Raw genomic sequence first — 27569 nt, forward strand, 5'->3', positions numbered from 1 at the left:
GCTCTTATATTGCTCAGTAATTCATGCCCACGGCAAACATATTTTTAACAACATTTAAAGTCTTTGCCATGGTCCTTCAAAAGTGTATTAAAAGATTTTAACAGAAAAATCCACTCCAGTATGCCATGCCAGGTGTTTTTCTCTCTGGGTCTAAAGCTCCTAAAGATTCAATGGTAAAACGCCTAATTTTAACTTTGCCTGTCAATCATCTCCCCTGCACCGCTCCCCAGGGGCTGAAGCATAGGGGAGGGGCGGCGAGGAGAGGGGCAGGATTTGTGGACTGTTACATCACCGTCCACAGGCAAATCAGAGCACTTTAAATTAATCAGAAACCCCAGACTACAGAAGATCTACACAATGTTCAAAGTTCATGTTTTTGGGTGCAATTGAGGTCAGAAACCCTTACAAAAATAATACAATTTACAAAACAAGTTTTCAGCAGATGTTTTAAAACCTGCTCGTCTGAGAAGAGTCTGTGTATAAACAGGCCCCTGACAGACAGACAGACAGACAGACAGACAGACAGCAGGATTGCTCAGCTGCCTGGCGTTTCTGAGAGATGCCTCTACCAGCTGAAAGGGAGGAGAGGGGATGGGGAAGAGGAGGTGGGGAGGGGATGTGAAGGCAGGAGAGGAGAGCAGGTGATCACTCTAGGAGACATTATGGGTGTCTTACGATGGACGCTGGAATGGCCAACAGCGTCTCATTTGAGGAGCTCAAGGCCCTGATGGGTCTTTCGTTCATGTCATCCTCTGTACAACAGCAGGCTGAGGCCACAGACCCCGTTTGTGTTTTCATTAACTTAAACCATAAAGAATGTCACCATGCTCGCCCATGGAGACTACTGTTGACGAAAAGCTGAATTCAGAAGTTCAAACAGAGGCATACTTAGTGCAAAACCTGTGTGTGTGTGTGTGTGTGTGTGTGTGTGTGTGTGTGTGTGTGTGTGTGTGTGTGTGTGTGTGTGTGTGTGTGTGTGTGTGTGTGTGTGTGTGTGTGTGTGTGTGTGTGTGTGTGTGTGTGTGTGTGTGTGTGTGTGTGTGTGTGTGTGTGTGTGTGTGTCACATGCAAGCTTATGTGATTACTCCCACCGTATGTAAATATTTATTCTGCCATCCATGTAGTGCAATGTGAATTATGGCTTTTGTTGGTGTTGTTTTCCACCCTGCAAGACATAAATAAAAATAGAATCTAGAAACGTATATCATACGTTACAGTAGGTCATACATATATGTGTGTCTTTGCTGATGAATACATAGCACTGCAGAGATCAGGAGCAGACCTACAGTAGGATGCAGGAGCTCCTCTGTCTCTAGAGGGCTCCGTAGAACACAGATCTTCAGCCGGGGACCGACTGCTCTGAGGTCTGTGACTTGTCCTTTGTCTGTTGGGTCAGCTGGGCTAATTATGAACCAGCTTAGACTGAGATTATGACTGGAAGTAGGCTGATAACAGGGGACAGGAAAAAAGGCAGTAGCAGCTGAATGATGTTTGATATGGCTTTTACTCTACTTAGCACTGGCGTCATGTGACCAAGAGACAGCTGACAATGGAAACCTGTTGATGCAGAGATGTGTGGGGAAAGGAGAGAGGAGGTAGTCTTGTCACAGTACCAATGGCGTATCTACAATAAGACGAGGACAGGCAGCCACCTGTCCAAATCCATTTCTGCCTGGCCAAAATCCATACACGGAGAAAAAAGTGACCCTCAATCACCCATATTGGAATGCAAATGCATGCCTTTCAGCCTTTGTAGCCTACTCGTCTGGCAGGTATATCTCTTTGAAAACCTGTAGTGCTCCTGATTGTGCGCAGGGTGTGTGCTGGGGTGGAGACGACGACAACACCACATCTTGTCTGCCCAACATGTAATTCCTGGAATCGTGTGTGTTATTAGTACAGCACCCGGGGAGCAGTTAGGGTTAAGTGTCTTGCTCAGGGACACTTCGACACAGACCGGTGACGGAGGTGAACCGGGGACCTTCTGATTCCCAGACGGCCTCTCTCCTCATTCAGCTACACCCAGGAGCATGCGCAGATACACACTGGTGCTAAAGCACTTGCCATTTGGACAGCAATGTGCCCTTTTGAAAGTTATTTTTTTTGTACAGTTTGTTCATTTTATTTTTGTTTTGTACAGTTTACAGTATGGGGCCCATGGTGACATTGTTCAATTCTTGATTAAAAGCCTGATGCCAGATTTGTTTGCGTGGCATGCTGCATGCCGTCTACCGTCTTGCACCATCTTACATAATTTGTTTCAACCTAATTAGTGCATGGTAATATCTCAACTGTACTTTGTCCCTGAGGCATTTTAGAATAGTTTGCCTTACACCATCAAATCTTGAACAACGTGCACGTCGTGCACGCGTCTCTCACCGGCAAGTTTGTGGGCACACTATTTTTTTAGATGTGTTTTGGTGGAATGTAATTAATGTTCTCATTAGCTGAGTGAACGAGCTGAAAGGCAAAACTGAAATGCAGATACCCTTGGGGAACATTGTCGAGAGAGGACCTCCGCTACTGCTACTGAAATGTATTGTCTGGGTTTGGCACGAGATACAAATAGTATTGGGACAATCATTTTTTTACTCTTTAGCTTTTTGTCTCCACCAGGCCGAAGGCATAGGGAGAGAGTATGTTTTGCACTCCGTCCGTCCGTGTGTCCGTCCGTGTGTCCGTCCGTGTGTCCGTCCGTCTGTGAACAGCTAATCTCCGGCACCGTTAACCCGGTCGATGCCACATTTTGCACACACACTCCCTGGATGCCAACGATGAACCTCTGCCCCAAGATTTTCCAGAACAGCCTGTTATAGCGCCACCAGGAGGCCGCTTTGTGCAAAACAAGTTTTTGGACAGTACACCTACAGATTTTGTCCAAACATCATGCAAATTGGTACACAGTCTCTCTAGAGCCATTCAACGAAACAGGTCTTTCAGATTTCTCAGACTCCATCCTGATTGGCTAAGATTGGCTTCCAAAGTTTGCAGGAGTGCTCAGTTTCAAACAAAATGCTGCAAATCATGAACACATCGTGTGATTTCCGTGAAATTGTGCACGCACATTCCCACTAGGCCGAGGAAGAAATGCCACATGAACATTTTCAACTCGGCCTCATGGTGGCGCTATAACTGGCCGAAAAGTGTTTTTACCTCTAACTGCACGGATCTGTGGATCTGTGGACCAAGGAAAAACCTTTGCGTGGAATTTTTCACATCTGCTCTTTATAGCGCCACCAGGAGGCCGACATATGTAAAACACATTTTCTAATATTACTCCTTCAGATTTCATCCAAATTTCACGCAAATCGGTACACATGCTCTCCATAGTCATGTGATCAAGTTTTCTCATAATCCACCCTCATTGGCTACGATTGGCTTCTAAACTTTTCAGGAGTAGCCCGCTTTGTACCCGTTTTGTACAAATCGCCACAACTACTCAACGCAGCGTCCGATTGTGGTGAAACTGTGCATGCATATTCCCACTAGGCTTTGGAAGAAATGCCACTTGACCGTTTTCAAATCAGCCTCATGGTGGCGCTACAACAGGCCAAGCCGCGACACACACACACACACGTTTATATTGCTCCTAAACATTTTGCCAAACATCACACACACACACACTCCTATCCTCCTGGTGGAGACCTGTGCACTTTTTCTAGTTTCATTCTTTATTTTGTTTAGGTGCGCAGGCCCTCCAACGTCTGGCTTTCAGACATGACGTCATGTGGCAGCCAAGTCTATGGACTTTTAATGTTTTTCTTACTCTTAATCATGCTCCCCCAAGATTCAGCAAGCCCCCTGTGACATCATGTGGCAGCCACAGTGGGTGCCCCTCACTTCACACGAGTGTGATTTGTTTTATTCAGATTGACTCAGTGAGGTAACACAATCCCTGGAGTCTTTGACTCTTTGCAACAAATCTCTAAGTGAAGCCATTCCCTGCCTTTTAGAGAAGGATCCTAAAGATCCTAGAAGAGAGAGGGCGACATCTAAACACAGAGAGGTTACATCAAATACTGTGCATTCACTCTGTCTTTCAATGAACCATGACATTTATCCCTCACATCAGCGTAAACAATTAGAGAAGCTTAATTATCACTGACTCATTTAAGCATGATGTAACAGACCATTTGCGCTGGTCTGACCTTATGGAGAAGTAATGAAGGATTGTTTTCCTCAGCCAAGCCTTCTGAAGCCCATCAGAGGGAGAGCACAGCATGGCAGGCTAACTCAGTCACCTCAGAAACAACTCTGCCAGAACAGTACTCAGACAGGAATGTGTTTGTCTGGACTTTATCCACTACAGACAAGGGTTTAGAGGCGGTGGCTCAGGGATAGAGTGACCCGATGGGGGGTCATCCCTATGTTCCCCAGGTTCTATGTTCCCCAGGTTCTATGTTCCCCACTTACCTTAGGGTTTAGGGTTAGCGTTAAGGTTTCTGGTTTAAGGACTTCAGTGTTTTGTACTATACAGTTGTATGTATAAGTACAAAACAAAGAATGTTTGTTTTTGCCATCTTTGTTGAAGAGTCTGAGCAATTATGTTTTAGTTTATTCTATGCCAGTGTACATTTTTTGTTGGCCAAGACTAGATAGTTTAATAAAAAATGGTGGGCATTTTATTTTGAAGTTTTAGCTGGAAACGTTGGCTGGGAAGTTTCTGAACCAATCAGAGCGTCGCATCCCTCCAGGCTATGGGGTCTCAAAGTCTGTGACTTCCTGCATGTGAATTTCATTTGTAAACAAACTGACATGGAGACATTGGGAAAAGCCAGCGGATTATTTCTAACCTGTACACAACCTATACATATTTTAGCGTGATGATTAAGTTTAAAACAAGTAATAGGCTACACTGTCTGGATGTCATCTTGAATGAGAATAAGCTGTGGAGGAGGTCAAATGAAGCATGGGAAACAAACTGGTGAGCTTCATTTGTATTGGCTTTTATTGATGTGTATCTCTACACGTCATCACGCAGCACGTTTTCTTTTTCAGGAAGTAATTAAAAAAAATGTTTTACTACGCCTTTAATTAGCCTAGGCAGGCCTAAAGTTCAATGGATTGTTCAAAGACTGAGCTTAAATCAGAATTTGCTACTAAAAGTAACACACAAGACTAAGTTGCTAAAATACTTTTAGTCTTACTAAAATTACTAGGTTAGGTTTCTGGTTTAGGTTTAGGTTTATTCTAAGTGGGGAATAAAGAACCTTTTTTGCATGGTGGGGAACATAGAACCTGGGGAACATAGGTACGCTCCCCTGGATGGGAACCGCAAGGTTGCCAGTTCGACCCCGGGCTCCCCCAGAGTTGGTGTTGAAGTGTCCTTGAGCAAGACACTGAACCCCTAATTACTTGCGATGTGCAGGTTGGTGCCTTGCATGGTTTCCTCTGTCATCGGTACTGTATGAATGTGTGTGTGAATGGGTGAATGTAATGCACAATCTATGTAAAGCGGCTTGGATAAAGGTGCTATATATAAATGCACCATTTACCATTTACACACAGGCTACATAGGAAATAGTCAGAAGAGGGCACAGTGTTCCTTTCAGGTATTTTTTTACCAGGCACGTTTATTTTTCTGTGGCATTTGTATGCTTCATTTCTTAGATAGGAGAGTTTAAACTAGAGAGACGGGAAGCCAAGGACAGGGAGGAGAGACATGTGAGACAAGAACGGGAGTTTGATTCAAACTCGGGTCCTTTTAGTTCACAAGGAGCACATGGTCTGTGTACTAACTGGCCGAGCCACATGCACTCTTCCAGACATTTATTTTTTAAAGTGGTGCAACCACTCCCTTACGGAGCTATGTGTGTGGCTGGGTGGCTGGCTGCGTGGCTGCCTGCGTCTGAGCACGAAAATAGCATGGGTTTTTTTCACCACCTGTGCGCAACCTAACACACACACAAACACACACGCACATATTAACTGTATATATGATGATTTTGGGCGTGCCAGTACAGTACAGAGACAGTATAGTACAGTAGAGGGTACAGTAGAGGGACCCCCACATGGTAACTCTGTCATTTCTCAACCGTTTTGGTCGTGGGGCGGCTCGCCGGAATCGGCCCGGCCCCCTGGGCCCGTTCCTGGGGGTCTGGAACTTCCGGGGACCCCCCCCGGGGACCCCCACACAGAGTTGCACCACTCATTTCTTACTTCTTAATTATTTCCCCTACTTTCATTGATAGAACAGACCGATGTCGGCTGATACTGAACAGGCAAAGGAAGAGAGTGAGGGAGAGGAGTTGCTTTGATCGGGTCATGGCGATGGTGCTGGTGGGTTTGGGGATCTGCCCTCTGGCTCAGAGTTGTCATCGCAGCAGATGAATATGTATGTATGTGTGTAATGTATACTTGGTATACTTGGTGATGATAAGAGTGCCCCTCACATTGCAACATTTAACCCATATGCTGCCTCCTGCTGGACGCAGAGCCAACTGCAGACTGCCGAGCAATTTTCAATGTAGCACACGCTGGACTCACATCCTGTTTGGGCGTCCATCTTTGATGCTAAATAAATAGACGGTCAATGCTAGCGAGCTAAAATGAAGCCATCCTTGCTCTAGAAAGCGCCAATGTTTCCAGACCACCGTATAATCAGCCAAGACCTCCAAACGTCGCGCGTTTTATCCAAACCATGGAGAGCTCCGTAGATTTCGAGTTATTCAGCTTTTTAGTCAGCCTGTATAAAGAGAGGTGAACGGCAGCACGGTTGCGTAATCCGGTCTAGGATCGCTAAAGAAGGAATGGCCAAGCCAAAAAAAGAATCAGCTATCTGGTTTGATATCAATAATAAAGCTTATCAGACGGAACATTACGCCAGAAGCAGTTGCTGGTTGGATTCCTTCTGACGGAACGTTCCGTCAGAAGCAGTTAATTTGTTAAACGTATGCTGTATAATAGTGATATTCTCCCTTTCTTTTGATTACTCATGCAAGTTTTTATTCGTCTCTCTCTCAATCCTCCCTAAATGATCATAAATGTACCTAAATGTACATTTTAAATAGTGGACATTTACAGCGCCCTTATCTAAAGTTCTTTACACTTTACAGTGTGCCTTACTTTATATTCACCCATTTACTCACATTAAAACACAGATGGCTGAGGCAGCCATGCAAGGCACCAACCTGCTCATGGGATTTAGTGTCTTGCTCAAGGACACTTCAACACTAACCCAGGGTGATCTGGGGATTGAACCTCTTTAGTCACTGCCACTCCCCTCTCCCTTATGTCTGTTTCCTTGTCTGTCTGTCTGTCTGTCTGTCTGTCTGTCTGTCTGTCTGTCTGTCTGTCTGTCTGTCTGTCTGTCTGTCTGTCTGTCTGTCTGTCTGTCTCTCTCTGTCTCTCTCTGTGTCTGTCTCTCTCTCTCTCTTTCTCTCTCTCTCTCTCTCTCTCTCTCTCTGTCCTGTCAGTCTTAATGTTGCTAAAGAGGTTACACTCGAGTGATTCTGGTGAAGAGCTCCTCACTCTGGGAGGCGCGCTTGTGAGCTCAAACCAGACTGCAGTGTCTACTTCAGTGTCTACTTCCCTAGGCACTCATTAAGCCGAGAGTGAAGGTGTGTGCTTCCGTAGGCTGCAGGGAGGACGCACACGCACACACGCACGCTAGTTGAGATTAAAAGGCCTTGCAGACATAATTTAGTCGTGTGTGTCCTTGTCCCAGCCTGGGGTGATGAGAGAAGATAACATCATTACAACCTCCAGCTTCATATTAACTTGATTATACTAACTAAGTCTGCCTGGCGACAGGGGGAATCTCCCAATAGAGACTTTGTTTTGGAGAAGTTTTAGAGCAGAGAAGTTGTTTTGGGATTTGAGGAGTTAGCCTTACAATGATGAAAATGTTTTAGGCTTTTACAGGTTAGGTATAGGCCTATGGCGCAGGGTTGTAGTTATGCGTAATCTGTATTTAGTTGTGCGCTTGTGTCGCACACCTAAAATAGCAGATCCACAAGTTCACGACTCCTTGCTGTGTAATAATAATTCCTCACAAGTATTAATACTGCGTGCGTGCGTGCGTGCGTGCGTGCGTGCGTGCGTGCGCACACATGCGCATGCGTGCGTGCGACACACCTGGATAATCTGAGGGTGTTGATCTTTAGATAATGAGTAGGTATCACTCTAGTAGAAACTCCCTTCTATCATTCTGTTAAGGTTGAAGGAGGTCACACAGCTGACACACACGCGCACGCACGCACGCACGCACGCACGCACGCACGCACGCACGCACGCACGCACGCACGCACGCACACACACACACAATATACTAGTTCATTTTGCTGTATATTCTTTTATCACATGTACAGGTCCCCAAATCTGATATCTATAATATAGAGGAATATAGAGTCTACCGTATATTGCCACTTTATTTTGTATAATATTCTGACTATTTCTGTTAATTCCCATGGAAAGTTTCCACTTCGAAAGTTCGAATATGGTATAATATATGTACTGAAGAAGGTCTTGTACTGAAAGCTCAACTAATAAATCAATGGTGATTCCATTACGGTGTTGCATGGAGTCTTTACTTTAATATATTATCTGGTTGCTTCCGTTATGTTATTTATTTTTGGTGTGCAGATTTCCTTTTTGCAACTGACCTTTATTCCCAAGGTTTTGCAATCCTAAATCATTATGATCTCACTTAGTTTTTTAGTTATTGTTTGGGCTTTTCTGTCTTTATTGATAATATAGTGGAGAGATACAAGAGACAGGGTAGAGGAGTAACAGTTACATACAGCAAATGATGGCCTGGGAATCGAACCGGGGACTAACAGGCATTAGATCCGATTTGGTGATCTACCTTTATTTTGACTACAGCTTCCATTCACATTCACACTGCTTTCTAAGGAGCGTTCAGTGCAGTTCTCTCACCATTTCCAAGGGTGGCCACCGACTTACCCAGCCGATTTGCTCAGACACATATGACGTAAATTCTCCATTCATTGTCAATGGCATTTAATGTTTGTGTTCAGACAGAATCTACACTGTAGCCGTTTATAGGAGGGGCTGGCGCCTCTCAAAAATAGATGTCTCATTGGCCTCTGCAGTTTGTTGGAGACGTGTATCTCCAGCGGAAGGAGGAAGTCAAGCAGAAGTGCGGAAGGCACGCTGCGTCACTGCCACCTAAGTGACTACTGGCCAATCACAGCGTGTCATTTCCGGGACTTATCAATTTCAAACGTTTACATTGCCTCTGATTGGCCTACCGAATGTCCTCTTCCGTGACGCACCATTACATTCCTTGGCAAGCTTCCGCTATGCTTCCTGCTATGGTTCCACAAAAGCTTGCCTCCATGTGGCATACTCTGGAGATACACACACGCCAGAGCCTCCATGTGGCATACTCTGGAGATACACACACGCCAGAGCCTCCATGTGGCATACTCTGGAGATACACACACGCCAGAGCCTCCATGTGGCATACTCTGGAGATACACACACCCCAGAGCCCAAGTAGGCGTCCACAAGCAGCATGTTTGAGTGTTTGATGCAGTTTCATCCTAAGCCATCTGTTTGTTTCTAGCCCTTTGAGTGGCAAAATTAGTAAGTGGACTTATAATCTTCTATTGTGACATTGTAATTTCAGATGTATTGTGACACATTTTCTTCTACCTATCTGTATACTTTATTTCCACGGTTGGCAGTGATGGAAGTTCAGGCTTTGGGCCTAACTTGTATTATTTTCGAATGCTGTTTACAATACTTAACTGATAATACTTAACCTTGTTTTTCCTGCCTGTTACAAGTTGTCCATCCATCCATCCATGTTACAAGCTGTTTGTATCATGTTATTTATTATATGCTTTTCTGTATTTTCTTTCAGTTTCACACTTTCTTATAATAAATCCAGTCCATGTACAACATCTGCCTGTTCTTTGGAGGAGATGAGTTTAGCTGGCTGTGAAGCCTAATTAGGACACAGAGTCACATTGAGTGCAACATTACAATTATCTTATAATGAATGAGAATAGTAATAATCTAACTACTAATTTTAGATATGGTGTATCCTCATAACAAGATTTCCCCATTCTCCTCAGTATCTGGAGCAATTGATGTGAATTTGCACATGGGCATTGACCATTGGCATATACCAAAGCCCGTTTTTCACTTCACCAATTAATTGTACACTGTTTATTAGCTTTTTAACAACACGATCAAGTGCAAAGCCCGGGTTGCCACTAAGGTTAGCATTTGTGAGTGAAACAAGCAACTTGGGTCTATGAAAACAAGCCGAAAGCCCTGTGTGCTTCCAGGGTTGCCAGGTTCGATTTTGTGATAAAAACAAGTAACTGTAGCAACAAGCAATACTCTATTCTTCACTTTACGTTGTGCATGTCAATCCTCAATATCCAGCTACGTGTCACATTTCTTTACATAACACGTGCACACTGCACAGGTCCACAAACAATGCATGTGTTTGCACATAGCACTCTGGAGTGCTGTATGGAGCCACAGGGAAACACATTAACCTCTTTTAACCTGAATTGATCCAAGAAAACCTCCTCAGGTCTACTCTGTGTGTGTGTGTGTGTGTGTGTGTGTGTGTGTGTGTGTGTGTGTGTGTGTGTGTGTGTGTGTGTGTGTGTGTGTGTGTGTGTGTGTGTGTGTGTGTGTGTGTGTGTGTGTGTGTGTGTGTGTGTGTGTGTGTGTGTGTGTGTGAGATTTGTTTTTGTTTCATAAATCAATGCTATTGAACAAAACACCCTTTATGTCTGTGTGTTTGTTTAAAAAAATGAAGTGAGGGGCGCTCTCATCATCATACATCATCTCATTCTGGCCAATCACAATTAGAGTCCTCACTTGTCCGTCTTCACTTTTCTGCCCTTACTTATATCTTCAATACTTGTATCTTCTTTGCTCAGCCAATGATATGGGGTGATCAGCCAATCACAAGCCAAACCCGGAAATCTGGGCATAGGAGAGGCTAGCGCCCCTCAAAAATATTGAACCAATGAAAAGTATTAAAAACCGCTTTGACAAAAACCTCCTAACTCTACTTTAGCTGGATGTTTTTTCATTACCTGAAAAATGAACATTTTGGAGTTACAGTAGGTGGTTTCTTCCAGACAGCAGAGATGTATAATAATGATCTATAATGCATATTAATTAGCCCTTCGCTAAGTCCCTCCCCAACCCGTCCTTGTCCAATAGGCACGTTAGCAGCGAAGAAAGAGACAGGTCAAGCTGTCCTTCTCACCCATTTCTCCATATAAATAATGGATAATTTCAGAAGCAAATCCTTCAAATTGTCTAAATCTAGTCAGCCAGGCCTGCAGTAGGCTTTGCACTGGGCAAATGTGCATGACATTATTTAAATAAACTAGAAATACGAGGAAAGGGGGAGAGGGAGAAATCAACTTTTAACGACCGCCCGACAGGAGTTTTCATGTTGCGCGGTAAGACTACGGTCATTAGTGTTATTGCCATCACCTGGGTGAGTCAGTCGTGTAACTTTCCCGACGTTAAGCGCCGTGTACGGTGTAAATGTTCAACAACACAGCCATGCAAAATAACATTGACAGCTATGAGGTGTCCTTCCTCTCGATTTCTCCCTTTTGACTGATACCTGTCCATTCAAACTCTAGACGGGCCTGCCCCAAAGGCCTGAAAATTAAGGCCTGGCCCTTCCTGGGCCCTCATCAAACCCTGTACACTCAAGATACTGACCCCGCTGCCACCCTTAGATCTCCATATATGGAGCTGACCTGTTCTGACATTCCATATGTTGATCTGACAAACCTTGTACACTCAAGACACGCTCCATATATGGCCAGACCTCATCAAACCCTGTACACTCAAGACACTGCCCCCACTGCCACCCTTAGATCTCCATATATGGAGCTGACCTGTTCTGACAGTCCATATGTTGATCTGACCTCATCAAACCCTGTACACTCAAGACACGATCCATATATGGCCAGTACAGAATTCATGTCATATGTTGATCTGACCCCCCACCAAGTTCCGACAATGGTCCGACAACGACAACCTACCTCAAACCCTAACCTAACCATAATGGCAAGCACAGAGCAGTGCATGTTCACCAACCTTAACGCATGTTTGCAACCTTAATCTGGTCGCCAACCTTAACGCATGTTCGCCAACTTTAATACGGTCGTTTTCCGCATGTCGGACCAATGACAAAAGCGTACAGACCCCGCGCCAGCGCTCGCCCAGCCGTCTGCCGTCACCCAGGCGGATGCGTTCCAGGGGCGAGGTCGCTTCTCTCCCCCAGGGCGTCTCTTTGGTATTATGTATTATAATATAATATTGGGTTAGGGTGATTAGTGATGGAATGGTGCTGGAGTTTGAGGACAGATTATTACCGGAATATAGAAGGCGGCAAGCTGAAGTGCAGGTACCGACTCCAAATGCTAATAGTGCCAACAGTAGCAGGGACAATGAGGGATCAGCTGTCAGCGGAGCTGCGGCACCGCTAGTCTGCAGCCATTTCTGGTAAGTAATTTGTGCAATTAGTAGCCTACTAATGATGATAATGCACACATATAATTTTATATAGCGCTTTTAAAAGAAAAAGGTGTAAATAGTTGCAGTCAATGTACAGTAGGCGTTTATTTGGCTGTTGGTATTTTCTAAAATGAATGATGAATACAATTCATGATTAACTTAACAAAAACAGGCCTTCAAATATTTTGACAAAACGAAAATAGCTGAAGATGCTCGTCATGGTCATGGCATGTTTCGTCCTCCCCTCACTTGCAGGCCTGGGCCACGACGGGACAGCTGTCCATGGGAGGGACGACGAGGAGAAGTGGGAAGCTGGCGGCCCGCTCCAGTGTTGGAAGGAGGGAGAGATGGTGCACCTGAAGCGTGGCTGTTCCCGGCGGCTGCAGCACTTGAACACCTGGCTCCAGGCAAGCCAGGCGCTCAAGTGCCGCAGCACTTCTCTGAAGCGCCGCGACGCCTTGACCCAGGAGTCGCTCATGCCGGCTCATCGCAGCTAGGCTTTGCCTCATGGCATGGTTGATGCTGCAGAGACCCCGCCGAAGGCCACCCAATTCCCGTTCCAGCATGCGGAACCCCGCCTGCTGGATCTCCAAAATTGGGTGGTCCTCAGGTCGGACCATGTTCCTGAATCGGCGGGGTCTCTGCCCGCCTTCTGCTGCTACATCCGATGTCCCTTCACCACGAGCCTCTTCGCTTCGCTCTCGCCCCGTTCCATCCTGGCCTGTCTCCTCCTCATCGCCAGGAAAAGCTACAACCAGGCCACCCTGGTCGAATGGTTCATCTGTGGGAATGATTGACAATTATCATTATTATAATTACGTATTAAGTCTATTCCTCTGTTGTTGTTTTTGAATAAATCAATAATTCATGAAAGAGGCCTATGCCTCCTTGTTTAATCTAGTCATGTTGATCTGATGGGATTTCCTATGGTGATATTTTCCATGTTAGAGCAAACGTAGAATACGCAATTACGCACATCGACAGGCTGGGCTAAAGAGACTTCAGTAGATGATGGATGGAGCCCGCACACCATATAGGTACAAAAGACTTACTTTATTGAACTTTATGACAACGTTTTGATCTTTTTGATCAGGTCATATTTTCCGTGTTGACATGTAGAATGAATTCACTTGGATCACACATTATTTTGGGAGTTAACACTCCGAACGCCCAGGACGAAGTTCTTTGTCCTTTCTATTAGTAACGCCCGTCGCCCAGGACGAAGTATTGTCCAAAAGACGAAGTTTATTGATACGAGAACAGATCGCATGGCTGTATAGCCCAGGCGCGCCTCCTGGGCTGTCCTCGGTGACGCGCAAGAGTGAGGCGTCATCGAAAAACTCCCTCCCCTGTTTAGCTGATGAAAACGAAAATCTTAAAACGTTCATAAATCGCGATCTAAATCATCCCGTCTTTTTCTGAAAAAAGATCCTGTGTTAGACGGCGCTCCGCGGTCCTGTAGCTAGTCTCGATAGATTTATTCTTGTCTCCCGTTGTTGTCGATCGACTCTATAGTGCTGTGGCTATTGTTAGCTGCTACACAACATCATGAACTTCCGGCCGGTCCGTCCGGAAAAGGCGTCCGTGTTTATAAATCGACTGGGCGCATGAATGTAATGGATTAAATAGTTCAATTCAAGTGTTAACTTAGTGCAGGTGTAGCTTGAACCTGACTTGGTTAGATGCCCATTTTGACCGGATTTAAAATGGCCCTTTGGATTACAAATGTGGATTACGAATGTGCTGCCTTAGTTATTTTTCTTTTTGTTTGAATTGCATACTGTCTACACACCTGGCCCTCATGGTTCATGCTTCACGGTGTTAATGTTTGAAATACCTCCACACCTACACATGACGGTAATAGTTATCTCTTATTAATGTGTTATGACATTGACAGACAAGTTTATTGTTTCTGACCACCCATGCCTGCACATTAAGCATGGCCTTACTCCCATATTTAATTACCTCCTTCGGCCCCGCCAACCGCCACTGGTCCCCCGATGCCATGGATACTCTCTGGGAAGAGAGTGGAGGCGGCGAGATCCTCCGCTTGAGTGAGAACCTGCACTGTAGCTTGCCCTCCTCCTGGGGCCAGCCATTCCCGTCTGTTAGTGGCGGCCTTGGGAGGGATTGAAGGACTATTTTATACAGCAGTATGATAAAATAAAGGGAAAATCCCAATGGATTAAAGTGTCAGAGAATTCTTTTGTTGTTTTTTGTATTCAAAATGCTCTCTGCCTTTAAAGATGAGGAAGAATGCATGAATTTGACTGTCCACTTCCTGATTGGGTATTTGCCGTCGAGAATTTTTTGACCAATGATGAATCTTCTAGGGAAATCTAAATCTTTGAATGCAGACTGCAGCCCATAGAGGTGTCAAATAAACTTTTTGGGGAGTGTTTAATGCTTTCTGATTTTTTTGGGATATTATTACTTATAGTTACTTTATTGCCAGCACAAATTAAGGCTTTAGCCTATTTCCATTATTTTCCAAATTACACACATATAGCCTACCTTTTTTTTCCCCATTCTCTTCGTTGAATCAAATCGTTTTTTGACTTGATCAACGGTTCTTTGAATGCCAGAGAACGCAGAAACGGCCACCGCTATCTCGACCCACGCCAGCCTTGCATCATCCCTCCTGGGAGGCCTGGAGGAGGTCCCGTAGATCCTCCCCTGTCTGGCCTTGACCTCATGCACCAGCACCTTCACTTCATTCTCGGAAAAGCGGCGTGAACGTCCTCTCTCCATGTTCATGGATTTCGGTTTGGGGAGTTGGCATAGCGCAGCCTGCTCTTAAAGGCAATGGCACCTGGCTGATTGGTTTAAGAGACGTAACGCCCAAACCACACCTATGCATAATATAACGTGTTTTAGGGATAAAGGCAGGTGTCCAAGACTGCAACTTTTGCAGGTGAACGCAATGCTAAATCCCCAAATAACTGGTTTAGAGACTCAAGATAGAGCCCATAGAGAGCCCAGACTGTTATTGTGGGCCTGGGGCCAGGGCTGATTAACGTGTGGAATGGATCATGGATCAAACGTGTTGAGGAAATGAAGATGAACCGACTGGGGCACAGCTCTTATCTCTGGCTTTAAACACACAATAGGCCACACTCGATCGACTTATGAAAATGAGGTTACCTCGGCAACCATTTGTTTGAAGAGTGCTTGACTTCTCCCAGTGACCAATATCACTGGCATTGAAATTCATCAGCAGTCTCACAGAGGAAGACAGCCTTAATCTGTTTTCAATGTGATGAGTTAAATTAGTGCACAGGGGGAAAGAAGCCTATGTGTTTACAGGAACGGGGTTATACATTTGGGGTAAATTGGTGCTTTTGCGTTCCCTCCATTGTTGTTCATTATCCCGTCAGTGTGTGTGGGCAGCGCAGCCACCTGGCAGCATGCAGACAAAGCCAGCCACACACATGCATGCACGCACGCGCACACTCATGCATACACACACACACACCATTAGTGGTTGTATAAATATGAAAAGGTTTTATTATTGTTATTATCTCCTCTCTGACACTGTACTGGCTGGCAGCTGTACAGTAGGTAGGGAGGAGCTTTTCCTGTCCCAGGTTTACTCTTGTTATTATTATTATTATCTTATCATCTTATATTATCTTTAACAAGCCCACTGGTTTAGGGCAGATACCAGCTGGCTGTGTGTAGTGAAATGAAGCCCTTTCTCCCTCCCATGGCCTCTGATAAATATAATGAATAAAATAAAATGTCTGTGAAAACAAGTGTTCTCTGGAGAATGCTCTGTAAATAATGGCAGGGAACAGTCACATGATCCTGCCTCAGCCTGGAAAATAGAGGTCGTTAGTAGAGCGTGGACTGGGGGTCCAGAGTGTTGCACATTGACCTTTGGTGCTGCAGGGGCTTGTGGGGGCTCAGCTCTGCAGCGAGAGAGGAGATTTGTAGAGATATTGAGGACACCTGACTTCAGGTGTCAGACAGGAGAGAGGATCATGAACACATGTTGATGTCAAAACCCACAGAAGAAATATCGACTGTGTGTGTGTGTGTGTGTGTGTGTGTGTGTGTGTGTGTGTGTGTGTGTGTGTGTGTGTGTGTGTGTGTGTGTGTGTGTGTGTGTGTGTGTGTGTGTGTGTGTGTGTGTGTGTGTGTGTGTGTGTGTGTGTGTGCGCAAAGTATTTGGCAGCATGCACTTTCTGTTTTCACTGGAGTTGAGTAGGAGTGAATACTATTTCAGACTTTGCCAAAAAGTATGCCATGCTTCAAAGTGAGTTTCATACGACCACAGATTTAGCTACTAGATTCTCCATTTCTTCCATGTGCTATGTGTTGCTAGCTAGCACTCACAGGCGGCTTTACTCCTTAAATCCCTTCTCTTTCTCTCCCTCTTTCTCTGTCTTTGCCCCAACTCTTTTTCTTTCTCTATCTCTCTCCATTGAGTCATGATGCTCATTTCAGTTAAGCCATGCGATGAAGTACAAATGAGGTTAAATTCCTCCCCCAGTTTTCTCTCTCTCTCTCTCTCTCTCTCTTCTCCTGCATCAGCTTTTAAATGGCCTGGAAAATAGAGGTCATGCTCTGTCTCTCTCGGAGAGAGTTAATGAAAGGGGAGGCAGATATTTCCATAATGAGTGTTAGTTTTTCACTGTTTTGTGTGCACACACTGTCAACACTGATCAGTGATCACACATGCAAACATTTGTCAGGATGGAATGAGTATAGATATCATATCTCATAGTTGACCGTGATCCAACTTACTTAGGCCCATCACTCCCAAATTATCCAAACAGAGCTCGTATTAATGATCACATTGGATCTAGCAACTCTTTAAAGTGAAGGTAACAAGCTGCTTATAATGTGCTGAAGCATTGAGGGGGACTACACTTCTGGGGGCGTGGAGCTGTCACTCTGATAAGCTTGGGGCTGTATTCAATTTTTATTTTGAGATATTTTTTTGAATTAAAATATGATATATGTTCATATCTAATCTGGATAGGGGATAGTGATGGGATCATACAGTATCTCAGGGAGAATCATACAGGATTAAATGCAATCAGTGTATGCTCACATTAGGGAGTACGTACCTGAACTACAGTTCTGGAGTTGTGGAGCTTCGCCTATCTTCTGAATCCTTTCTTTTGTTTTTAAATAAGAGTTAATTCATGAACAGCAGAGTTCATGATGCAAGGCCTTGAATTTAAATGTGAGTCATACAGGTGTAAATGCCATCAGTACATGCTCACATTAGGTTGTGTGTAACTGCACACAGGCCGATTCCATCATTAACTTTAAGCAGATGATGTCAAGCATAATGTGACTGAAGTTTACCATCCAATCATCTTCATCGAACGACGGCCCCAACATGATCCACTCCTATCAGTCATCACTGTGTTCTCTCACAAATAGTGACTGCTTCACTGTAGACTTACACTGCCTGCAGGCACTTATTATCACAAGAACACAATTATCCTTGTCCTCGTTTCTGTTGCCTGCTGATAAATAACTGTAGAAGACAACCATTTCCTCTGCGGAGAAAACATAAGTACAGGTAGCACAGTATCATGGATGACATCACTACACCTGACACGTTTGTTGACAGCTGTCTGACTCATCACCATCTCACCTACTGGTGTGCTTTGGCAGTTTGAGATCGGATCACAATGCAGACACAAACTATAAAATACCAGTTGTAAACACAAGGGTGAGTGGATCATTAGTTATTATTCAACATGGCACATCCAGTTATAGACTGTATTAATCATGCGGCAAACAAAAAAGAATCAACGATCTCTGTCTGCAAAGGCCTTTACTATTGAGAAATTAAAGGTTAAATGGTGCGTACTGTAGCACGTTTATACAAAGTGCTTTTCAATGGGCATTACAGTCACTCATTCACACATTGATGGTGGATGCAACCTCATCAGGAGCAGTAAGAGCTAAAGTGTTTCTCAAGGACACCAAGTGGATCCGGGATTGACTTTTGAGTGTTTCTATATTGTTCTATAAATACGTGTTGTCTTGACTCTTGACACTGTGTGTGTGTGTGTGTGTGTGTGTGTGTGTGTGTGTGTGTGTGTGTGTGTGTGTGTGTGTGTGTGTGTGTGTGTGTGTGTGTGTGTGTGTGTGTGTGTGTGTGTGTGTGTGTGTGTGTGTGCATGCGTGCGCTGAAAGGTGTGTACAGTGTAATTTGTCTTGGGGTGAGGCTCTCCTGAGACAGTTGTGATTAGCCCCCATGCAGCCCACAGCTCTCTGGTGGGACCACAGGGGTCTCCACAGCCTGCTCTGTCAGCACCCTGTGACACATTTATCACCCAGTCCCCTGCCTGGAACCACACATGCACATGCTGTGTGGAAGCATGCTCTGCTGTTGTTGTGCACTCAGAGACACACATACACACAACAGCAGCAGAACAACAATGTAGAATTTCATGCATGCATGCTTGCAGAGTGCAGACCCAGAGCTACTGAGAGAGAGAGAGAGAGAGAGCTACAACACTCTTATCTCTGCTGTCGGGAAGAAACCACCTAACTCCAAATTATACAATTTTCAGGAAATGAAAAATCTTAATTTGTCAGGAAATTAAGAAAACCATATATTTGTAATACATACAAATACTGCCTCATCAAAGTTGGTATTGTTACTTTATATATTGCCACTTATTTGCATGAGAGGGGGAGCTGGTGGTGGAGTTAGCTGCTTTAGCAGACAGTTTGAGGGCCCAATGGAGGTTTTGTCCAATATTCCAATATTTTGTCCAAGGTTCAATATTTTTTTTAACCGACACACAGATGTAAATGGTGTCCAATAGCACTGTTCTATGCAAAAAAAAAAATATAGAAAAAAATCTCACCTCAAATATGGAGTTGTTGTTTCCTTCCGACAGCTACGCTATAGACTTTGGCTGTAAACAGAGAATGGTAATAATAGTTATAAACATTGAAACTTCATAATGTATGCGCGACAAATGAACCATGTGAACACACACATCGCATTGCAGTAAGAACAAAATGTGTCGTAACTCTCTCTTTCAACAGGTCTGATGCTGGCAGACCTACATGCATGAGCATCTACCAAAATATAACCATAGATAAATCAAGGAGCAGTCTAGGGTACACTGTGCTAGCCTGATTATCAGACTGTAGCTTTCTTGAAGCTTCAGTCTGACATTGTCTCCTGTCTGAGCGATTTCAAGGGGGAGGGGATTAGAATTTCCCTCAACCAGTAGCCATTGGTGTTGTTTTTCCCTCCTTCCTCTGTGTGTTGCGCTGCGCGATGATGCTGAAAACGGGACTCGGCGCTGATTGGTTGTTCGTTAGACCCACCCCCACCACCGATTCTCATTGGATAATACATTTTTGTACCAAAGAAATTATAGGTTCACAGTGCAACACCAGACCAAGAGACGGAGTCCACTCAGAGAGTGGGCGGGGTCTTTGGGCTGGATCCAGGCTAACACTGTGCTCTGAGTCACAGGGATGTATGTCTGTATTAGTCAGCCCCCAAAGCCCCATAAGTAATGTCCCAACCACACAGCACTATAGTTCATATACTGCATTAGTATGATTAATAACTGTAGATTTTTTAGATTTAATGTGCTTCATGATAAATCTCTTAGAAACCGTTTGACTGCTATCGCACTACATGCTGTACAATGTTTTTTAGGTGTGACGTTAATAAAACCATCCGTGAGCCATTCCAAAACAGCAGCTTTATTTTCTACAACCTTATAAGAATGCCCTTTTAATCACAATGCAGATTTGAAATATAATCACTCTACAGTCTAAAGCCTCCTGCCCTGGACTTAAGTTGAGGGCTTTAAATTGTTTAATCAAACAATCGACTCTGCTTAATACGCTATAGGGTGTACCAAAATCTCCTGGAGGGGGCGTCAACATATGTGTCACGTGGTAGCGGCCGCCATACTTGCTGGCTTGTCTGGTTTGTTTACATTGAGCGACTATCCGTGTGCTTGTATACGTTCTTTTTTTAAACTGACCTCACAATGGTGCAGACTTGCTCAGTAAATAAGTGCCACAGCAGGTCACGTCGAGGAAATGAGCCAGAAAACGGAATTAGATGTTCAGCTTTCCAGCATGGAGACAGCATCAAGGAACCCAGATTGATGAGTTTACAAAAAGACGTAGAATGGCTTGGATCGGCGCACAGGCGCAGAGACATAATGTTCAACAAAGTATCTAAGCACAGCCGTGTTTGTTCACAACATTTTCCTTGTCCTTGTAATGTATTTGGGCCCGATGTTCTTTCTATCCATCCTGGTGTTTGTTCACTATGTTATCGCCAAGAACAAGCTCAATATTTACAAAAACATACCACTGTCACTCTATTCTGAGTGATGTGGGCTAGAATTTAATGCCCACGAGAGGGCCGTCCCTAGCTTTTCAGACGCCGCCCTCCTCTTGGTGACGTACACGTTTTCACACGCTATACCCGACATTTGTTTAATGCGTTTAATTCGCCGTTTTAAAATAATTAAAAAGAAACAGCGGATTTATCCGGGACCTTGTGACGAGGCCGTCGGGTTATGATGACGAAACCGGAAATGAAGTCAACCTCTGGGCTGCTAGGGCTTCTGGGAAATTGAGCCCAATGCAAGTGAACGAGGGGGGAGAGACAATCTTGGCTTTCCCCTCCATCAGGCGCCCCGGCTGGCCAGGGGGAGGCAGTTTAGAGAACAGGATTACTGCATGTTTTTTGTGAGGGTACCTACCCTAGGGGACACGGGCAGAACATGCAAACTCCACACAGAAAGGCCCTTTCGCCAACCCCGCCTCGGGTATGGGCACTGATGACACGGAGGAGAGAACACGCCGCCAGCACCCACAGCGTCCCCAGCGGGAATCGAACCCAGGACCTTCTAGCTGTGAGGCGACAGCACTACCAACTGTGCCACCGTGCCGTGATCATCTTCTCTTGATGGGTTTTCTGTTTCGAGTAACGTCAGAGCATGTCTGTTATTTGGTAGCACGCATTTCTATTTAGTCAAGCTTTGAAATTATCCAATGAAATAGTTTAGTTGTTGGTTTGTCCTCAAACTGTCATTCTGCTTTGTGCATTTTGTCAGTAATTAGCTTAAACAAGACTTGATGATAAACAATTCACATCTCTGTCCGTCTGTGTCTCTCAACTCTCGGTGTCTCAATGTGCTTCTTAACTTCAAAGGACAGCAGCTGTGTAGTTTGTGTATTTCTGAGTCCAGCTGGTTTAATCAGAGTAGAGTCAATAACACATTTGTAAGAGTCAAGCTTTCGCGGGACGGCCAATGTATTCCAGGCTTCATCATTGGCTTATTGGTCATGCGTTTGTCTCCTATTGACCTGTGAGAGCTGACATGGCATTCACAAAGCCCCATTCCATCTCTCTTTTTCACCATCTCCTTCCTTTTCTCTCTCTCCCTCATTCCATCTTTTTCCACTTTATTGTTTAAATGCTCTGTCCTGACTCCTTCCAGATCATACATAAAAGTGGCATGGTGAGTGACAGCAGATAATGTGTCAACGCACAGTAAAGGCAGACATTCTTCTGAATATTATACAGTATAATGTCACGTGATGCCATGTCGAAAAATCACCTTAGAACTACGCATTTTGTTTACTACTTGAATGTTGGTAACTTGTCACAAAATGTTAATGACTAGTTGCGGATCCCTCTTAAAGCTTAATCCTCTAGTCTAGATTAGATTCATTATACTGAAATAATGGTGCCAACAATCACTTTGTTCACTTTGCATGCTTGTTATCATGTGTACAATCAGTGGACAGTGATTCCTGAGCTGGAATTGGTGGGATGCATTCATGGCAGAGTGTAATTTCAAGGGTATTTTGCTTCCATGATGTCTCTGTGTGCTGGCTGGCAGGTCCCAGACACAGCGCCAAAGTAATTACCATCGCTAATGGAGAGATGAATGCAACCCAGTCAGGAGTGACAAGTGTCAAACAACAGTTCTGGTGGACAATGTGCTGTGTTCTCTCTGCTGTGTACGAGGGCCACCCAGGGCTTGTGTTTACAGTGAGCTGAGGCTGCTTCTGGTAAACTGGTAACTTATTGAAGTTCAAAGACACCAGCTGCACTGAATGAGAAAAAAAAAAGAAAAACATCTTTGTGTGTGTGTGTGTGTGTGTGTGTGTGTGTGTGTGTGTGTGTGTGTGTGTGTGTGTGTGTGTGTGTGTGTGTGTGTGTGTGTGTGTGTGTGTGTGTGTGTGTGTGTGTGTGTGTGTGTGTGTGTGTGTGTGTGGCTTCCTGGTGGCACTATATAATAGGCCAATGTGAAAAGGCTGGTATGTGTTCTTAATGCTTTCACAGAAATTGCACGCTGCGTTCATGAATTGTGAGGCATTTTGTTCAAAACAGACCAATCCTGCAAAATTTGGAAGCAAATTTTAGCCAATTCGGAACGGATATGAAATATCTGACAGATCCTTCCTGATCACATGACTATCAGAGATGCTGTTTACCGATGTGCGTGTTTTTACACATTTCTATAAAGAAATGTGTTTTGCAAAATTCAGCCTCCTGGTGGAACTATAAAAAGCAGATGTGAAAAATGCAGGGCAGAGGTTTTTCCTTGGCCTCTAGGGAGTGTGCATGCAAAGTTTCACATAGATCAGTGCAGTTATAGGTAAATACACAAATCAGCCTGTTATACTGCCACGCTGAAGTGGAAAATATCAAGTGCGTGCAATTTCTTAAAAACGCCACTTGATATTTTCCACTTCAGCGTGGCAGTATAACAGGCTGTGATGATGATTTGAGGCATTTTGTTCAAAACGAACCGTTCCTGCAAACTTTGGAAGGCAGTGTTAGGCAATCAGGATGAAATATGGAAAATCGGACAGATCCGTGTTGATCACATGATTATAGAGATGCTCTGTACAGATATGCGTGAGTTTTGGACAAAATCTGTAGGAGTAATCTTTAGCTAAAAATGTGTTTTTAGCTAAAAAAATTTGCCTCATGGGCTATGACAGTTTGGCAGAGACCAGGCCAACGGTGGCGGAGATGAATACCAACGAAGTCGCCCTTTTACCAACTCGCATCGGGCGTACAGCCGACGGAACTGCTCAGCCTGGTACTGCTATTCTATCCTATCCTATTCCTATCCCTCCGGAGGCTAAAGAAGGCGGGCCTTCCTACTCCCCTCCTCACCACCTTCTACAGGGGCACCATTGAGTCAATCCTGACCTACAGCTTCACATCTTGGTTCGGCAGCCTCAAGGCACAGGAACAATACCAGCTGAATCGGGTGGTGAAGACAGCTGGGAGGATCATTGGTGCCTCTGTTCCCCCCTTGTTGGTGCTCTATAAAGAGCGCTGTGCCAGAAGAGCCACCAGCATCATTGGGGACCCCCATCATCCCTCCCACGGCCTGTTTACGCTCCTACCCTCAGGGAAAAGGTACAGGAGTATTAGGGCAAGGACAACTAGGATGAAAAACAGTTTTTTCCCAAGTGCAGTGAGGCTCATAAACGAACTGCGCCCCCTCCCCCCCCCTCCCCCCCCGCAGTGAGGCTCATAAACGAACTGCGCCCCCTCCCTCCCCCCCCTCCCCCGGCAAAACTGAATGAAGCGTTGGACTGAACTGGACAAAAAATGCACTTTTGATGCACAACAGCACTTTAAAAAACGGTGCTGGGAACGGTTTGTTTTTAAGGATAGCACCATGCCACTTTATTTATTTATAGGTTGTGCGTGGTGTTGGTAATTCTTAACTTTTCCATATGAATTGCATGTCATCATACATACTGGGGCTCTTTTTAAATGTTTTAGTTTTTAGCTTGTGTTTTTTAAATAGGCTCTATGTTTTATGTTGCACTGCCAATAACTGAGGGGAAACGGTATTTCATGTTCTTTTGTATGCAAGTACATAGGAAAATGACAAATAAAGTGATTCTGATTCTGATTCTGATTCTGATTCTGATCAGTGCAGTTATAGGTAAATACACAAATCAGCCTGTTATACTGCCACGCTGAAGTGGAAAATATCAAGTGCGTGCAATTTCTTAAAAACGCCACTTGATATTTTCCACTTCAGCGTGGCAGTATAACAGGCTGTGATGATGATTTGAGGCATTTTGTTCAAAACGAACCGTTCCTGCAAACTTTGGAAGGCAGTGTTAGGCAATCAGGATGAAATATGGAAAATCGGACAGATCCGTGTTGATCACATGATTATAGAGATGCTCTGTACAGATATGCGTGAGTTTTGGACAAAATCTGTAGGAGTAATCTTTAGCTAAAAATGTGTTTTTAGCTAAAAAAATTTGCCTCATGGGCTATGACAGTTTGGCAGAGACCAGGCCAACGGTGGCGGAGATGAATACCAACGAAGTCGCCCTTTTACCAACTCGCATCGGGCGTACAGCCGACGGAACTGCTCAGCCTGGTACTGCTATTCTATCCTATCCTATTCTTAAACTTAACCCCAGTAAAACTATGCCTAACCCTACATTTATTTCTAACCTTATTCTCAGTAAAACAAAATAAAGAATACAAGAACCGCTGCACAGACAGACGGACGGTAACACAGAAACACGGACGGGGACAGGGTGCAAAACACAGTCTCCCCATGCCTATGGCCTGGCGGAGACGGCAATGTAGTGCCAATCTGAGTCGTAACTGAACAGGGATGTTTCTCAGCAGCTAACTGCCTCACCTCTTCCTGGGTGATCAGTTCACAAGGCTGTAGACTGCCAGTGTCCCAAAGCAACTTAAGAGAACACTGCGGTTATGCAAGCACATCCACCCTCTATATCCCCATCCACCCTGAGCCCTCTCTCCCACCACCCCTCCATGTTCATGGTCTAAAGTCTGCTCTATCTATATCCCCATCCACCCTGACCCCTCTCTCTCTCCCACCACCCCTCCATGTTCATGGTCTAAAGTCAGCCTAATTTTAGATTTGTCCCAAGTGCTGCTCTCCAGATGAAGTTATGAATCACCCCCTGAATCCTTGCGTGTGTGAGCGGCGGAGCTAACTTCTGCAGTGTGTCATTGGCTAACAGATGGCATAAATCTTTCTCTTAAACGCTGCATTAAGTATTAATCATTCTCAGCACTGTCACTGTCTGGACGCTCTGCTGGCCACAGGGCACACAAAGTGTGATTAATGGAGGTGCCGACTTAAGCAGCCATGTTCAAACCCCCCGCCCTTCCATGCTCCGTTTACCCAGTGCCCGCTCTGGAAGGGGCACGGACCCTTCAACTGAGACTCAGCCAACCTTCAGTAAGAGGTAGATCAGGGTCTGTTTGCTCCAGGGTGCGGTTCGGCTCTCTCTTTTATTTTATTTATTTTTATTTTTTGCCTTTTCTGCCTGGGCATTTTATGCTCCAGACACTCCATATTCCGTAATTCCAGACCGGTGGGAGGGAGGGAGAGAGAGAGAGAGAGAGAGAGAGAGGAGAGAGAGGAGAGAGAGGAGAGAGAGAGGAGAGAGAGAGAGAGAGAGAGAGAGGGGGGGGGGGGGGGGGGGGGGGGGGGTAATGAGGGGATTATGGGAGTGAGATCGTGAACGTACTTTAAGCAGCAATCGTTATCTTACTATCTCTGAGCACACAGGAACAGATTCCAAATCAACTCGCTGTAAATTGGTTTTGGTAATAAATGTCTGGGTTCAATGGTGGTGTTGAAATAGTTCTCATAGTTCTGGGTCTCCGTGTATATGTGATATTGCACTTCTCGCGTCATATTCAGGTCAATTAACTTTGCACTTACTTGATCATACTGTATCAGCATGAAATGCACTTTGAGAACCCAATCATTTTCTGCATGTGAGGAAGAAGAGGGTGAGGAGGAAAAAGATGGAGATTAGGAGCCTGCAGTAACTGCATGGAAAAGAAGATGATGCTCTCTCCCCAACAACTGCATTACATGAAATCAGTAGAAAACCAGTGTTCCATTCTCCACTGTGTCCACTCCTCACCTGGCTTATCAGAGGTGCTCATACTGTGGGTCGCGGATCCCACTGTGGAGGCTGTAGGGTCGCACATTGACAACTGAAATGGGAATCCGTCCCATTAAATACAGTATGTATTATTTGTTCTGGAAAAGCATAGCATGTGAATGCATTTCCTTTATGTACTATCTTTTGCGTCATTAGGGTTCTGCCTTATTCCTTTAATACATCTTGAAAACGGCCATTACAATTGCTGTTATTCAATTATTTTTTTCTTATTCTCCTCCTCGTTATTCTTTTCATTTTCCAAAAACAAACAAAACAAAATTAATAGAAAAAACACAGCACCCTCACGTCTTAGAATCGGTCGTATCAGTATCGGTCACCAGAACCATGGGCGGGTGTTTTCAATGAATCTATCATGTTTAAAATGTAGTTTGAAGTTTGTATAGGAAGGGGAAGGTATTCACATAAGCCTGAATAGGCTAGACGATAAAATGACAGTGTTTTTGGAAAGTGAAATATCCCTTAAATATTGTCTGGCCCACAGGTTCAGCTATTTGAGTACCACTGCTTTATTTCATCTTTGAAATTGGACTATAAATCAAGTGTCCCCAAAACATTTCCCACATAAAATGGGGTGCTGCTGCTGTATGAAAAAAGATTTGACCCTGACCTAATCCTGCTGCATACACATGTAATGACCCTGACCTAATCCTGCTGCATACACATGTAATGACCCTGACCTAATCCTGCTGCATACACATGTAATGCACATGCCAATAGTGACAAGAAGTCACCTCTGTTTTCCTCCAGCAGTAGCTCAGTACATAGAACACACATTGTGAATCGTAAGCACAGTGAACCAGCCATGCTTGCATTTGTTTCCTAGCAGATTTGTCAGAAGAATGACGCCTGATCTACACCAGGCTTTTCAAAGAGTGCAATTTACTGCGCCCTTACAGCACGTTTGGAAAGATCCAATTGATATAAATGATACTGGCTACACCAGGCATGCGGATACGCGAGCCCCACATGCGCAGGCTTTAAAATTGGATTGGATCTAGATGTGCGTGTATGCGGATGTGGGGCTTGCGTGTGTCACTCGCACATTCTCTGGTGCCTGCCGGCCATGAGTTGTAATAAAGCCACAGCGCATGGTGGAGGTCACCTTCAGGATGGGCTTATGGTCA

The 27569-nt window shown here is 44.6% G+C and overlaps 2 protein-coding genes across 5 annotated transcripts in view; one reads left to right on the plus strand and one right to left on the minus strand.

Annotated features, from left to right (window-relative positions):
* The window catches only part of LOC306924495 (receptor-type tyrosine-protein phosphatase U-like), a 164963-nt gene that overhangs the window by 7985 nt on the left and 129409 nt on the right, over positions 1-27569 (plus strand). The window lies entirely within an intron of this gene.
* On the minus strand, positions 12720-15225 carry LOC306924354 (uncharacterized protein; the record flags this gene model as incomplete). Its single annotated transcript, XM_079502848.1, has 3 exons — positions 12720-13255; positions 14440-14593; positions 15034-15225. The coding sequence occupies 3 exons, from the start codon at positions 15223-15225 to the stop codon at positions 12720-12722; spliced, it is 882 nt and encodes a 293-aa protein (XP_079358974.1).

This window comes from Electrona antarctica (assembly GCF_951216825.1).
Source record: "Electrona antarctica genome assembly, chromosome: 6".
NCBI classification, from domain to species: domain Eukaryota; kingdom Metazoa; phylum Chordata; class Actinopteri; order Myctophiformes; family Myctophidae; genus Electrona; species Electrona antarctica.